The following is a 15,233-nucleotide window of genomic DNA, read 5'->3' as shown; positions in this document are numbered from 1 at the left end:
CCAGGCAGACCCCAGCTGCAATGGTCTGTCTACCCCACTAATAGATACCTAGGCTTTAGTCAACCAATCCAGTCTAGACTCACTCTTCTACAAAAGGGCTCTGGACAGCCACAACCCTCAGACAGCTCCTGTCCCTCAGCCAGGCTTCTTGCCCCAAATTATGAGCAACTTGTCCCTTCTCCTCCCCAGCCAGCCTTCAGCTTCTGCTACTGAGACAGGCCCTAACTCACCAAGGGTCTCAGACTCATCGGCTACCCTCACCTGGTTTAGCCCGCCATTCGAGACGGTTTCCGGGGTGTGGCCGCTGTCGCATGCTGACAGCTACTTGGAGCCACAGGTGAGAGCTGGGTGTCAAGTGGGGACCAAAGTGGATGAGCTACTCCTAGGAGTACAACTGCTCCCCCATCAGAGTTACTACCCCTCCCTGACAACCCCATACACCCTGTCTACCCATTGCATGTGAAGGCTGGATCTGGCTGACTGAGGGAATCTGGTTCAACGGTCAGGAAGGCAGTGACAGCAAGTGTTGTGGAACGCTGAAGAGCACGACAAGACACATAGGCATCCTGGTCATCCACTGCCCCCTGCCCTATCTCCAGCTGTCTCGACTCTTGTCCTGCCACTGGATACAGATAGGAACTGGGAAGAGAGAGTGAGGTTGATGTCGCCCAACTCTCCCTCACTTTAATCCAATTCACACGCAAGTCTTGACATATCATATCATACCACATCATATCAAGTCCTGTGGCGATGGGCGAGCGATGAAGCAGCAGGTGTGGATACACTGGGAGCTGTAGCCGCTGACCTGCACACAGGTGGCTCAGGTATAATGGTCGTTACTCACTGACCAAAGCAGCAGTAGAGCTCGGCAGCTTCTTGAGCGACTGAGCAGCCCTATTCAGGATTGCACTGCTCACCTCCGTAGAATGAGGAGGGGGCTAGAAAAGGTGCCCTAAACATTGCCTGCTTCACCTTACCCTGGCCAGCATACCACGGCTGGCAGGGATCCCACAAAAGCGATCAAACAAAAACAAAACTTAAGAGTGACACCGATCACCATTGGTACATGGAATGTGCGCATGCTACTGGACAACATCACGGCAGACAGACCGGAGAGAAGAACAGCACTTGTCACCAGAGAGCTCGCACGCTACAATATTTACATTGCAGCCCTTAGCGAAACTCGCCTTGCTAACGAAGGACAGCTGTCCTAGTCAGGTGGAGGCTATACATTCTTCTGGAGTGGCCGCAGCAGTGATGAGCATCGCGAATCTGGAGTTGGCTTTGCCATCAAGAATCATCTTGTTCAGAAACTTGCCAGTCCCCCAAGGATGTGAATGACCGACTCATGACAATGCAGCTTCTGCTTCAAAAAGGAAAACAAGCTACTATGATCAGCGCATACGCTCCCACAATGACCAACCCAGAAGATGTGAAGGATAAATTCTACGAAGAACTAGATGCTCGGCTATCATCAGTGTACCGCACAGACAAGCTGATCCTGCTTGGTGATTTTAACGCAAGAGTCGGATGCAATGCCGCAGCCTGGGAAGGAGTCATCGGGGAAAAATGGAGTGGGAAACTGTAACAGCAATAGCCTGTTACTGTTGAAAACTTGTGCAGCACATGACCTTCTGATCACCAGTATGGTCTTCCGCCTCCCTACCCGTAACAGGACTTCGTGGATACATCCCCGTTCCAAGCACTGGCATCTGATCGACTATGTCATCATCAGGAGAAGGGACAGACAAGATGTCAGGGTTACAAAAGCTATGTGCAGCATTGACTGTTGGACCGATCACAGGCTCATAGTATCCAAAGTGAAGCTCCGTATCATGCCGAAGAGACGACCACAAGGCTGTAAGGCTCTCAAAAGGATCAACGTGTCGAAGTTGAAGAACAGCTGCATCACTGAAAATCTAGTGGAAGATCTAGAGAATGAGCTTGCCCTGATCTTCGTATTGAAGATGACGCTGAGAAAGACTGGGAGCAATTCCACAACACTGTCCATACAGCTGCATCGAAGGTATTGGGGCCCTTCACACACAGGCGGCAAGACTAGTTTGATGAAAATGATGCAGAAATCCAGGCCTTCCTTGCTGAGAAGCACCGCCTGAATCGTGCATATCAGAACGACTCATCCTCAGCAGCAAAGAAGACCGCCTTTATCAACGCTCGCAGAACAGTACAGAACCGACTGCATAAAATGCGGGACTTGTGGTTGAGCACCAAAGCAGATGAAATACAGGCATATGCAGACAGGAACGACTATAAGCAGTTCTATGAAGCCTTCAACACACTCTATGGTCCACAGTCTTCTGGGAGCTTTCCCCTCCTGAACTCTGATGGCACTGTGCTCCTTACAGAGAAGACGCAGATTCTCCAGAGATGGGCTGAACATTTTGAAGCAGTTCTCAACTGCCCCTCATCAATAATGAGGCCATTGACAAGATGCCCCAGGTTGCAGTCAATGACTCCATGGATGCTTCACCAAAAGAGGACGAAGTGAAGAAAGCCATCAACCACCTGTCAAGTGGCAAAGCCCCAGGATCAGATGCCATACCAGCAGAGATGTACAAAGTCAGTGGACCTGTGCTGCTATGGAAACTCACTGAGCTGTTTCAGTCCTTCTGGAAGCAGGGAACCATTCCACAGGAATTTAGAGACACGTCCATCGTGCACCTCTATAAGAGGAAGGGCAATCGCCAGGTATGCTACAATCACCGTGGAATCTCGCTGCTCTCTACAGCACGGAAAGTTCTTGCACAGGTTCTGTTGAACTGATTGATCACTCACCTAGAGCAGGGCTTACTGCCAGAATCACAGTGCGGCTTCCGCAAGGGATGTGGGACTATTGACATGATCTTCGCTGAACATCAGCTACAGGAGAAATGTCACTTTTGTGGACCTCACAAAAGCGTTTGACTCTGTCAGTCGCCAGGGCCTATGGAGGATCATGTCGAAATTCAACTGTCCAGACAGATTCAAGGAATGGTACATCAATTTCATCACGGTATGATGGCTCGTGTCCTGGATGACAGTGAAACATCTGAGGCCTTCCCAGTCACCAACGGCGTCAGGCAAGGGTGTGTTTTAGCACCCACTTTGTTCAGCATGATATTCTCTGCCACTCGTATTGATGCCTTTCAACACTGCACTGAAGGAGTAGACCTGAAATACAGAACTGACAGAAAACTATTCAATCTGAGGCAACTGTGTGCCATCACCAAGGTGAAGGAAACTGTACTTCGAGACTTTCTCTTTGCCGATGATTGTGCTCTGAATGCTAGTACAGAGCCAGAAATGCAAGCCAGTATGGACAAGTTTTCATCTGCATGCAACAACTTTGGTCTCATCATTAAAATCAAGAAGACTGAGGTCATGCACCAGCCAGCTCCCCACGCTCCTTACTCAGAACCGTCCATCACTGTAAATGAACAGAGACTTCAGGCAGTGGACCACTTCACATACCTGGGCAGTATCCTTTCCCGAGCAGTGTCAATTGATGATGAAGTAAACTGCAGAATTGCTAAAGCTAGCTCTGCATTTGGCCGATTGCGCTCCAACGTCTGGGAACATCGAGGAATCAGCCTACCAAAGAAGCTGAAGGTCTACCAAGCAGTGGTGCTTCCAACTCTGCTGTACGCCCGCAAGACGTGGACTGTCTATCGGAGTCATGCATGAAGGCTCAATCACTTCCACATTTCCTGTCAGCGAAAGCTTCTAAAAATCAGATGGCAGGACAAAGTGCCCGATACTGAAGTCCTTACCAGAGCCAGTCTGCCGTCAGTTCAGACACTGCTGATGAGAGCCCAGACTAGATGGGCCGGACATGTCATGAGAATGTCAGACGAGCGCATTCTTAAACAGCTCTTCTACGGAGAACTTACCCAGGGAAAGCGCTCCCATGGAGGACAAAAGAAGCGGTTCAAGGACACGCTGAAGACCTCTCTGAAGTCCCTCGAGATCAACACTGCCACATGGGAAACCCTTGCACTGAACCGTCCAGCATGGCGCAGCCTCATTCACACAGGCAGTAATACCTCTGAGGTGAGGCATACTGCTGAGGCTGAAAGAAAACGTGAGCTGCTCAAGTCCAGAGCTGCCCGCACATCATCGACAGTGCCATTACATGTCTCCCTGATGTGTGACAGGACGTTCCACGCCCGAATCGGACTGATCAGTCATCTTTGGAAGCACAGAGTCCGGTCATCGAACGAATGAGTTGTTGGGGTCTTCATCGACAACGATGGATGAACATCTTCTACTACTACTTCTTATATTTAATGATGTAGCAGACTCACATTCTGTGACCACCAAGGGCTGGATTTCATGATATACTGTTACAATCTCTGTCTTTTCACAGTATTTTTTAAAAATCGTAATATTGTTTTCTGAACAGTGCCCCATATTCCTAATGCTCTTAAGGTATTTTAGTGTGAACTTCATCACTTTCAGGTATCTGAGTTTCTCATACAAAATCCCCTTATCGCTATTGCACTCATTACAACCCCAGAGGTTGTGATCAGCTATTTCTTTGACCTTGTATGTCTCACATAGCCCATCATTGTATCTGTTAATTAAGTTAAAGTTACTGTTCAAGTCAGTGTCCAGTAGCTACTCAGAGTAAAGCTGTCTCATTCTTTCTTTCTATCGGGTGCTTGCAATATGTCAGCATTTTTAATTCTAGGGCATACTTCATGGCATCTTTCCCCCCTTGTTTCTTTTGTCCATACTTCCTGCAACTCCTCTCTTAGTTCATTTTCGTTACATTTTTAGTTGCCTGTTTACTTAGAGGAATCTGTCAATTTTTGCGTTTTTACTGCATTTTTTGCTACTTTTTCAGCCACGTCTTTTTCCTGGTATCCCAACATGCTATTTCAATGTTTATGCTCATCTCTGCCAGTTCTGTTAGTAGTATCATTTCTACTATCTGAATCCCATTTTTGATGGCCAGTAGTCCTGATAGTGAATCAGACAAGATGACAACTGAAGTAGGTCACATGTCTAGAATCCAGTATAATGCCAACATTATTCTTGCTAGTTTGGCCATCCTAGTGGTTACAAAATCTGATAGTCTTATGGATTCCTTTATTTCAAGTGTTAGGACAGAGAATGCTGGCCCCACTCTCCTGTTTTTCCCCCTCTTTAGACCCATCTATAAATATTTAGCAATGTTTGCCCCATGTATCATTATATAGAGAGAGATTTGATAAAATTAATACATTTATCTCTCCTTTTAATTTCATTATATAGTTCCACATTTATTTCAGGGGTATGACTTAACATCCAGATAGCCACGGAAAATGCATGATTTGCTAATTACTTTGAATTCTTTCCTTTCTCTTAGTTCCTTTGTCTATACTTTAATCCTATTCACATGAAGTATTTTGGGGTCCCTCACCTCACGTTGTCCACTGAATTTCCAGTATTCTTCATATATTTGTCTGGTGTTTCCATCTTCCCTGTGACCTTTTGGGTAACTTCATTCTTAACACAACAGGCATTTTACCAGCTCCTGTCTTCATTATACACACAAATGTTGTGATGAGGCAATGCCCGGGCTTGGATTGAGTCTAGCTTCCTCGGGTTAATTTTTGATCCTGAACTAAACATGTGGCATCCATACTCAATGTTTGGTCTTACTGATGCTCTATAAAGCATTACCGCTGCTGTCTTATCAGTACCCCCGCCCCTCTCTGGTGATTCCAGAAACATTGTTAAGTAGACCGAGTTTACTATTACATTTATTTACAATATTTTCAGTGTGATCCTTCCATGTTAGTTCATTATCAAATGTCACACACAGGAATTTGTGGTTTTTAACTATACGTATTTGCTGTCCATGGAGACACAATTTCCAATCTTTTTTAATTTTCCTTTCACTGAATATCATTCCTTTAGTTTTGCTTACTGAAAACGTAAATACCCTTCTGTTTCCCCATTCTGCACGTTTCCTAAGTGCTTAATTAATTCACTTTTCAGTTATTTCCTGGTTTCTGTTTTTAGTCCCTTCGGCACAGTCATCTGCAAACAAGGAAAAGCCTACTTCTGCACTCATCCTTTTTGAGAAATCATTTATCCTTACACTGAATAAAGAAGGGCTGATGGCACTCTGCAGGGGAGTGTCATTTGTGAATGTGTATATGCTAGAGTCGGATTTCCCTACTCTGACTGCATAGTTCTTTTACTTAAGAAATCCTTTATCCATCTGTATACAGCCCTCAGCTGATGGGCTCTCCTTTTTTGAAGTCCCACATCCTGCACAGGTGGAGTGGGGCTGCGCTAATTTAATTTAGTGCTGGCTGGTCAAATGTCTCCTGCCCTTAAAGTTGCAGTCCACCCTATTGCAGGCTCCGAGTGTCACCATACAAGGATTATTATTATTATTAAAATAGTATTGCCATCCTTTGCTATTATCTGGAGAGTCTCATATTTAATACTTTCTTATAGCCCAAGGTCCTGGAGCCCATGGATTATGTGAGCAGTTATGTTTTCATTTTTAAACAAAAATGGTTCTATGCCTGTGGAAAAAAGCCAATGTCAATGGCAGGTGTAGAGGTGTTGGGGTGGGGGTATTTATATCCTGTGGGAATTCCAATATTTAAAAGTTTTAAAATCATGTAATTAGTCATAATGTGAAATATTTGATAGATTTCACTGACCTTACCCAAATATTTCAGGTTGATAAAGCCAAAACAAAATGTTTCAACTTTATTGTTTTGAATTTTATAAATTATAACATAACAAAATGTGTCAAGCTTACCAAAAAACAAAACATTTTCATGATTTCCCTTTGAAAATTTGGGCAAAAATCAATACATTCCATGAAATGTTTAGCTTTTGTCCAATCAGCATTTTCTGACAGAAAAATGTTCCATGCGACATTTTTTGACTAGCTCTAGGCAGTATTTCTATTCCAAATTGAATAGATTTTGACAAAGAATTTTTGAACTCTTGTGCTGTGGCTATGTTAGAAACCAAGAATAATTCTTCTCCATCGTAGCATCCATGGAGTCTTGATCAGCAGAACAGTACTAAGTGGTAAACAGCCTGATGAATCTTCACTTGGTTACAGAGACAAATGTTTATTAGCAAGATATTTCTGTATACTGTGCAAACAAGATAACCTCGACTAGGAATGATTTGTTGGCCTCTGCAGTGTTAGAGCTACACTTGGGGTGGACAAATGTAAAGTCATGTAAAGGAAAACTGAGAAAGTTATTCTGTCGATCCCGAGAGTCAATGAATTTCCTTTCAAACTAGTTTTATACTAGTACATGGCAGGGAGACTGCAATTCTGTCTAATACACACACATGATGTAGGTCAAACACCCAGACTGTTCCACTTAGATCTACCAGCTCCCTTTGATATCATTGAAAGAGAGAGATGCTGTTAATGCACCTGTGGCCCCTGGCAGATACACGGTACTGCTTGAGACACTCTGTACTATTCTTTCCAATAGGAAGTATTAAGTGATTATGAGCTGCAAGGGCTCTCTCGTGTGAGGATCCTGCTGCATTTTCAGGTGCTAGTGGAAGTCCACATTGCATCACTGGCAAAGAATGTTCTACTGTTAGTGCTTAGTGTGAAAATTGCAGTATTGTCTTTTGAAAGCAGACCTCACCAAAGTCAACCATGCCTTGGTCCCCTCTTGATCAAACAATTGGAAGGTACTTTACTTGGGTTGACATATGAAGACCATTTGGAAACCAGAGTATACTGAATGAAAGTGGTGTAGTTACTTACTGATGGTTCTCACATGGATCATTATATACTGTATAGAGTGCATGAGATCCAGCACATTTCAGGTTGTTGATTCACGAGGCCCTCTATGGTTTGAGCCCTGGGTAGCTAGGAGATGCCTCTCCCCTTGTGCCTTATCTAGACAGCTTGGAAGTTCAAGCTGATGGTCTCTAGATCTGTAAGTGGAAGTTGGGGACAGATTGGAGCTCCTGCTCTAGCATTCTCTTCTCTCCTGCCCCCACAATTTATCCTGACAAAGTCAGAGTCTGTTGAGCTTCAAGGCATGCTGCAAGCCCAAAAAATTAATCCATGCTATATGGGGAAGAATAGCAAAGCTGTTTGAGGTTTTTGTACAGTAGAGGTGTTATTTGTGTTAGTTAACATTGGTTTAGTTGGTGAAATATCAATACCAGACATCTATTTATCTCGCCTTCATACTACCTATTACTCCCCATCTTGGAGGCTAAAATCCATTGCTTCTGAAAAACAGCCAATTTTGCAGGCCAGAAATAACTACTGCACTGAGGAAAGATTAAATAGACCTTAAAAATACTCTTCATCATATGTCAGTGTTTATATAACATATTTCATGCTGAAATAAAAACAACCAGGGTATGTCTTTGTACTTTATAGAATTTTTAGAGCAGCAAGATTAAAAACTCCATGAACAGTGAGAAAGATTTGCCAGGATTTGGGGTCACAAAGATTAGGATTTTCTAAAAACATCTTGATCATAACCTCTCTAGCTACAGTCCAACTTTTTTTTTAAAAGGATGGCAATTTGCTAACATCAGTTTCGATCTAAATGACCATATTATATCCCATTTATCAAACCTGTAGAGTCTCTAATTTGTCAAAGAGCTTCCCCTTTTCAAAGTGGGTGATCTTTTTGAATTTCTTGCCTTTGTCAGGAGCTCTCCTTTCTAAGTAAGTACCAAAGTGTCACCTTAACAAACCCATGAACAGCAAAATCATTCATAATATTCTTCACTTCTCTCAAGAATACATTCTAGGTCATGCATCTGTAGGAGCTCTAATTATCCCACATAGACCAGACAGTGTTTGGTGATGCTCAGACTTTAGTAACCTGTCAGCTATAAATACAAAATCTGATAAATATACACTTACCAATTTCCCTCGAGATCTGAGTAAATGCTTCTACACCACTCTCTCCATAGTTTCCCTCTGAAGCCAGTGTTGACACGTAGTTCCATCCAAGTGCTGTCACAATATCAACCATGGCTTGGGCTTGATATGAGTCAGGTGGAACCACTCGAGAGAAAAAGTCATATCTGGTGTTATCACTTAATTCTGGAGCTGTAGATGCATAGCTGATTTGAGGTATCTGCAAACAAAATGACAAGTAATTCAAGCCAATCTAAAATAATTTTCAGTTTAAAACAGATTATGCACAGGAGCAGCACAGAAATGAATAGCTTGTCATAATTAAAGCAACTAATCAGAAACCATTTCAGATATTGCAAAATGTCAGTTAAGTTTCATTGCATAATTTTTTCCCCCAGTGAATAATGAATTCTGCTATTCCCCAGATGTCATGAGTCATGACTCCTGGTGACATACCAGAACAACATTTTCCCCCATTCTAGCCATATTAAGAACTGATGCAAAAGTGAAGGAAAAAAGAGAACTGGGACAACTGACAAATCAAGAAAAAAGGTCACATCTTTGAGGAGCTTAATGTTTAAATGTTACTTTTTATAGTTGGAAGACATTTAAGATTTTTTTCCTTATTTCATAAGGTTTGTCTCTTCAATGTTTTGTTTTGATTTTTCATGATTTAACACGGCATCATTCATAGCATCACACAAGAATATAAAGCTTAAGTAATTGGGTTATGCAGGAAAATGTTTTAAAAAAAGATATTAGCTATATACCTATATAGGAAATTAGTGATTTTTATACAGCTTGTCATCACAATTATTTTGCATGCAGAGAGCAGAAGAGATTTTAAATAACTGCAAAGAGATATGGTTATGCTATTTCTGAGGACTAGTTAAAATATTTAAAGAAATGTCTACATTGCATTTATGCATCTAGAAAAGCCTCAAAATAGGTAACCTGATAGGGTTCAGTCATAACTTTGCTTTCTGTAATAAGTAAAGTTTGGGGAGGTTAAAAAGTTATTGTCTAGAGGTAATGTTTATTGTCGATTCTTTTGCAAAAATATTTAAATTATAATTTTTTTCACCAAAGAATGTTTTTGATATTTTATAATGAGTATGCTTTGAAAACAGTGGTGATGGGATACACTTGAAATATTCACTAACTAGTCATGAAAGTGATCAGAAAATATTTTGAGTGGGAATGTGGAATACCAGCTAATTACCCCAAAATTATTGTCTGAGGTCCAATGAAATATTGTGTCATTAGCACAAGAAGGAAGGATGATTTTGTGATTAAGGCAAAAGGAATGGTATTTAGGAAATCTGGTTTCTTATCTCAGCTCTGTCAGAGACTTTATGTGACATTGAGCAAGTTACTAAATCGCTTCTTACTTAAGTTAGTCATCCCTTCCCTCTGCTATTAAGGTCTAGTATAAAAGGCAGGTTACTAGTTTCAGCTGGCTGATGGTAACAAAGCCATTTAGAATATGGTCAGAAGAACAAAATAATCTCAAATGTAAAATACAGGTGATCTTTCAAAGAAAATGCTACTATCAACAAAGCAAAGCTACATCAACTGACAGGAAATATAAATTCCTTCATGGGATGTTCTGAAACATTTCCAGCACTTTAAAAAGCAATAGGTAGATACTGGCTTGTAAACATGTTTGTTATAACATTTAATGTTCCCCTTAATAGTTGCCATTTTGCTCTGTGAAAAATTACATTTATTCATGGGGGGGAGGGGAGAGAGGAAATACAGCCTTAATCATTGGTTACAAGAGGAGGGAAAAAGTAGCTAAAGAGACACACTAACTCTTTTTCAACAAAATTCAAAAGAATGTTTGGTATGCAGGCAAGTTGTTAGAATGCACCGGATCAATAAACCGTGAACTAAGAATTTATACTTTTAACTGTAACAACTCTGGTTACGGACTGTAGATTTAATAAACCATATTTTACATATCCCTAAGAACATTTTTACATGACAGAGCACAATGCTTCTTATGCAAAGAAGTGGTTATGGTCTATCAATTCAGTAATATGTATTTTCAAAAATCCCTAAATATGGTCTGTATCTACACTATAGATCCTACTGGTAACTGGAGTAAAAATTCCCTATGGGGATTTTTTCTTATATTTATCCTTTATTATCTTTTAAAATTAAACACAAATACATATAATATCCACATTGTATTCATACAACATGCAGTCCTGATAATTGAGGGGCAGTAGTTTGTTTTTTGCTTTGCTTTTTAAGAAAAAAAAAGAATAAATGAATGCATAACTGTGTTGAAATCAACAGTAGAGCTGTTACATAAACTGCCAAAAGCTACACTTTTTAACATGAGGATTCATACTCCCATCCTAATTGATGGGATACTTCCCCCACCACCACCACCACCCAACATCTGCCTTCCCCATCCCAATTTACACTGAGTCAGATTTTGCCACTTTTACTTCGGGAATGGGGTAATTCAATGCGCATAATGGTGACAGAACTGAGCCCTCTGAAAGAAGGAGAGGCACACGGGGGCGCCTTTGAATTTGTTAGCTTGGGCTGGTTTATGCCACAGCCTTAAAGTTATTTAACTATATATATTTCTATATTCATTCCTTAGTACTTTGTCACTTAAAGCTATAGCGTACCATTTTAAAAGACCCATAGGTTTTAGTATGTATAGTCTTAGGTCTTGATCCTGCAATATGCTGACCTACTCCTCCCGGAAATACCAGACACCCTCACATCAGCATGGGCAGGACAACATAAATGCCTCAGGCAGCTATCAGAGATACCAATGAAAGATCTTATCCCATTAGATGAAGACGACATGTGAAAAAAGAAGCCTCTTAGTGCCAGAAGCATAAGACTAGCACCTTTTATTTATTTTCAGGCAAGTGATGGTCCACGCCTAGAGTCCTCCACAGAAGGAAGATTCACCACTTTCTGATCCAGGGACCACTGAATAGGGAATGTTACTAATGGGTTTATTCTGGTGTTCCCAACATAGGGTCCAGACTAACCTAAGGGAGGCCCAAAAACTGGACCTAGTAGGAAAAACTGGATGACCCTTCTGTACTTCTCCAATGCAAGTGTCCAGTGGGCACGTTGCTCCTAAAAGTCCTTCCCTTCTTCACTTGTTCAGTTTAAGTGTTGGACAAACATTCAATGGGTTCCTGCCCACTAGAATTGTCAATTTAAAACATTAGCCAAAGGTTTCATATGAAATCTCTTTATATCCTTTCAGGAAAAGACTTGGGAGCAGTTTACCAGATATAGGGAAGTGAGTTGAGATAGAATGATCCTATAAACAGGCAGCAAAGAATCTTGAAAGTTGTTGATGAGGTGTTACACTGACATAGCTACAATAGTCACTGATGCAGCTGACTTCAATCCTGTCCCCAGTATATCAGCAATGACACTTTTAAAAAATAATTATTACAGCTAACATTGTTGGCTACAGGTCAATTTCAATTAGTATTTTGCCACCTACTAATAAACAAAACAATTTCGCTAAGGAGTATAAATGTTTAGAAAGAAGTTTGCACAGTCAAATATTTTCATATTGATTTCTCATGTTTTATGTCTCATTAATCATTAAAAGCCTTGTCTTTTCAAAATTATCACCACCTCTTCTGCACAGAAGAGCTCTGTGAGCACAAAAGCCTCACTGAAGTGAAAGAGATCCTTAGGGCCTAGATATTGAACACTTGCTGGATAAGAGCCGAGGTCAATGTCTTCCAGCTATTAGTCACATCTGCAAATTGCCATCCGTCAGATCATCATCTTAGTCTCCCTTCACTGAATAAAAGCTTCCATGGTATGGATAATCAAGACTCAAGTGTTTGATCTGCGCTAATACCATCTCATGCTGTGATCAAATAAGGTAAACAGGGTTGTGTGTTGTTCTACTACTTTGATCAGAGATCTCAAATCAACATTTTGGAGATGCAGTAAGTTTTTCTGGTGATTCAGTAGGAGACATTCTTCCCAATCAGACAGTAGTAAACCAGTCTCCCTGCGCAGCTGCAATGAGGTCCTCTCACTCGCTGCTATACTTTGGTAGCAGGGAAAGAAGGCAATCCTAAGCCATCTGTGAAGGGGTCGGCTCACCACTTCTGAGGCATCAGCTTGTAAAATGGTCTCTTGAGGAGTCAGAACTGAACAGGACAGACTCTTTACATAAGAGGTCTTTCAACGTCTGAAAGGACTTTTCACAGGCCTTGACCAGTGCACCTTATTGGGGCTCCTGTCCTTAATTAGGTCTGTGAGAAGGGCTGCTATTGTTAAAAACCCAGGAACAAATCAGCAGTAGCAGCCTGTGAGCTCCAAAAACCTTCAAACTTGCTTTTTCGTGGCTGGATATGGGCATGCTTTAAGAGCCTGGAGGCGTGGCCAGGCAGCTCTGCATGCTGCCTCCCCTGCAGGCACCACCTCCACAGCTCCCATTGGCCGCGGTTCCTGGCCAATGGGAGCTGCGAAGCCAGCGCTAGGGGAAGAAGCAGCAAGCAGAGCTGCCTGGCCACACTTCCCCCTAGGAGCTGAGGGGGATGTTGCTGCTTCCAGGGAGCCTCCCAGGTAAGCGCTGGTCAGAATCTGCCTCACCCCACCCTAGTGCCCCAATCCACTCCCCCCTCCCACACTCAAGCTCTGCTACTGCTGGGGGGGGAGGGGAGTCACGGAGCCAGGCAGGGAGTCTGCCAGCCCCGCCAACCTCCCGCCCCAGCACTAGTGGGGTTCCCAGGCCATGTGTTGCTGCCCCTCCCCCAGCACCCATGGCACCCCCGTGAAGGCCCCCCCCCCCAAAAGTTTTAGTCAAGGGTATATAGTAAAAGTCATGGACAAGTCATGGTCCAAGAATCTTTGTATTCTGCCCATGACCTATCTGTGACTTTTACTAAAAATACCCGTGACTAAAACGTAGCCTTAGTTCTGAATCACTGATCTGAGGAGATAATCTAGGTCCATGTTGTCTGACCTACCAGCCCATGTCTCTAGGTCGATGGTATTTGACTGTCTGGTTCAGTCAGTCTTCCCCCCAGTCCATGGTGGGAAGGATGCCCACTTTGTCCACCCGTTGTGAAGGGCTCAGCCCAACTCTGGCATCTCCCCGTGGCAGCTCTCTCTCTCCACTGGGTACTGCTGCCACTGGCTGCTCCGCGTCTGCGGTGGCCTGCCTCTTCCTGTGACTTGGCCTTCCGGTCAGGTCACTCCCAAGTCTCTCCTTGTAACAATCTTGTTGTTCATTAAATTACAAACCAGTGAATGGGAAAGGAATAAAACTTTAATAAAACAGACTGGAGAGCTTCTGTAGTAAACTGCTGCACACAGCCACATGATGTTCCCAAATCCTGCCTCCAGGGCACATCTCCAAATTCCTATGTTCATAATACTGTTCATTATGAGGGAGCATCTCTAAATTATAATCTTCTACAAACATATCTCTACACTCCCCTTCTGGGTAGTCCATAAGACATTAAGATAACACAAACTGAGTTAGTGAGAGAGAAAGGAATGCCTCCCTCTCAGGGTGTATCAGGATTAGGGCATCTCTTCCCTCAGGGAGAGACCTTCAGGCAGTTGTTGGGAAAGCTTCTGGTTTTCCTCAGCAGCTGAGGGTTGAAGGTGTGGTCTCTTCCCTAGTCTGCCCACAAGTGAGCTGTTCTGTTCCCTTTTTAACTCCTCCTCCAGCCTGTGCATGCCCTGCAGGTGTGGTGGGCCAGGGCAGGGCTGGCTGAGCCCACAGAAGTTCCTTAACACCTTGTTGTCCAGTGGAAAGTGGACAACACCATCCCACACTTTAGTAAAGCAATCTCTGGCCCTGGAGCAAGGCAATAATCTAGGTTTTCCCTCCAAACTCTCCTGGATTCCAAAGATTCCTTCTTCCCGACAAAACACATTCTCTCTTCCTGAGGGGGACCACCCTGGACTAAAGCAAAGCTTCCAAAGCATGGCACAAGCAGTTTCTGGATCTTCAGTTTTAAGAGGGTGACTAAAGCTTTCACAGGATAGAAAATAAACATCCCTGAGATCCTTTCCTTAAAAAGAAAACTAAAATCCCTCAGAAGGGCTGAATGAAAAAAAACAAAAATGAAAAACCAATGCCTACACAAATTTTAAACCATCTGTACTCACCTACTGATAGCCATTGATACCTGCTTCGTGATTGTTTCACCTCTGCCATTAAAGATTTCATGTCAGCTTGAAAATCGTATTTTAAAAGACCTTACCTGTGTTACTCATGACACTCCCGATTTTTAAAAGCTGAGATAACTGTAATGGTCTGATTTACTTTTTGTGTTGTGTTTCAGCCTTTCACTCAGGCTGGAAAATAGTCTCACCAGTTTCACTGTTGTGTAGT

General features: G+C 42.7%; 1 protein-coding gene across 2 annotated transcripts in view; it reads right to left on the bottom strand.

Moving 5' to 3' along the window:
- The window catches only part of GRM8 (glutamate metabotropic receptor 8), a 517,546-nt gene that overhangs the window by 426,516 nt on the left and 75,797 nt on the right, over positions 1–15,233 (bottom strand). For both annotated transcript variants that reach the window (XM_075065157.1, XM_075065150.1), the window contains exon 2: positions 8,876–9,092. In XM_075065157.1, the coding sequence (XP_074921258.1) occupies positions 8,876–9,092 (217 nt within the window). The remainder of the gene's footprint in view (positions 1–8,875; positions 9,093–15,233) is intronic.

The sequence above is a fragment of the Chelonoidis abingdonii genome, chromosome 1 (assembly GCF_003597395.2).
Source record: "Chelonoidis abingdonii isolate Lonesome George chromosome 1, CheloAbing_2.0, whole genome shotgun sequence".
NCBI classification, from domain to species: Eukaryota; Metazoa; Chordata; order Testudines; family Testudinidae; genus Chelonoidis; species Chelonoidis abingdonii.
Note: the sequence above shows the minus strand (reverse complement) of the source record. Positions and strands in the feature narration are given on the sequence as shown.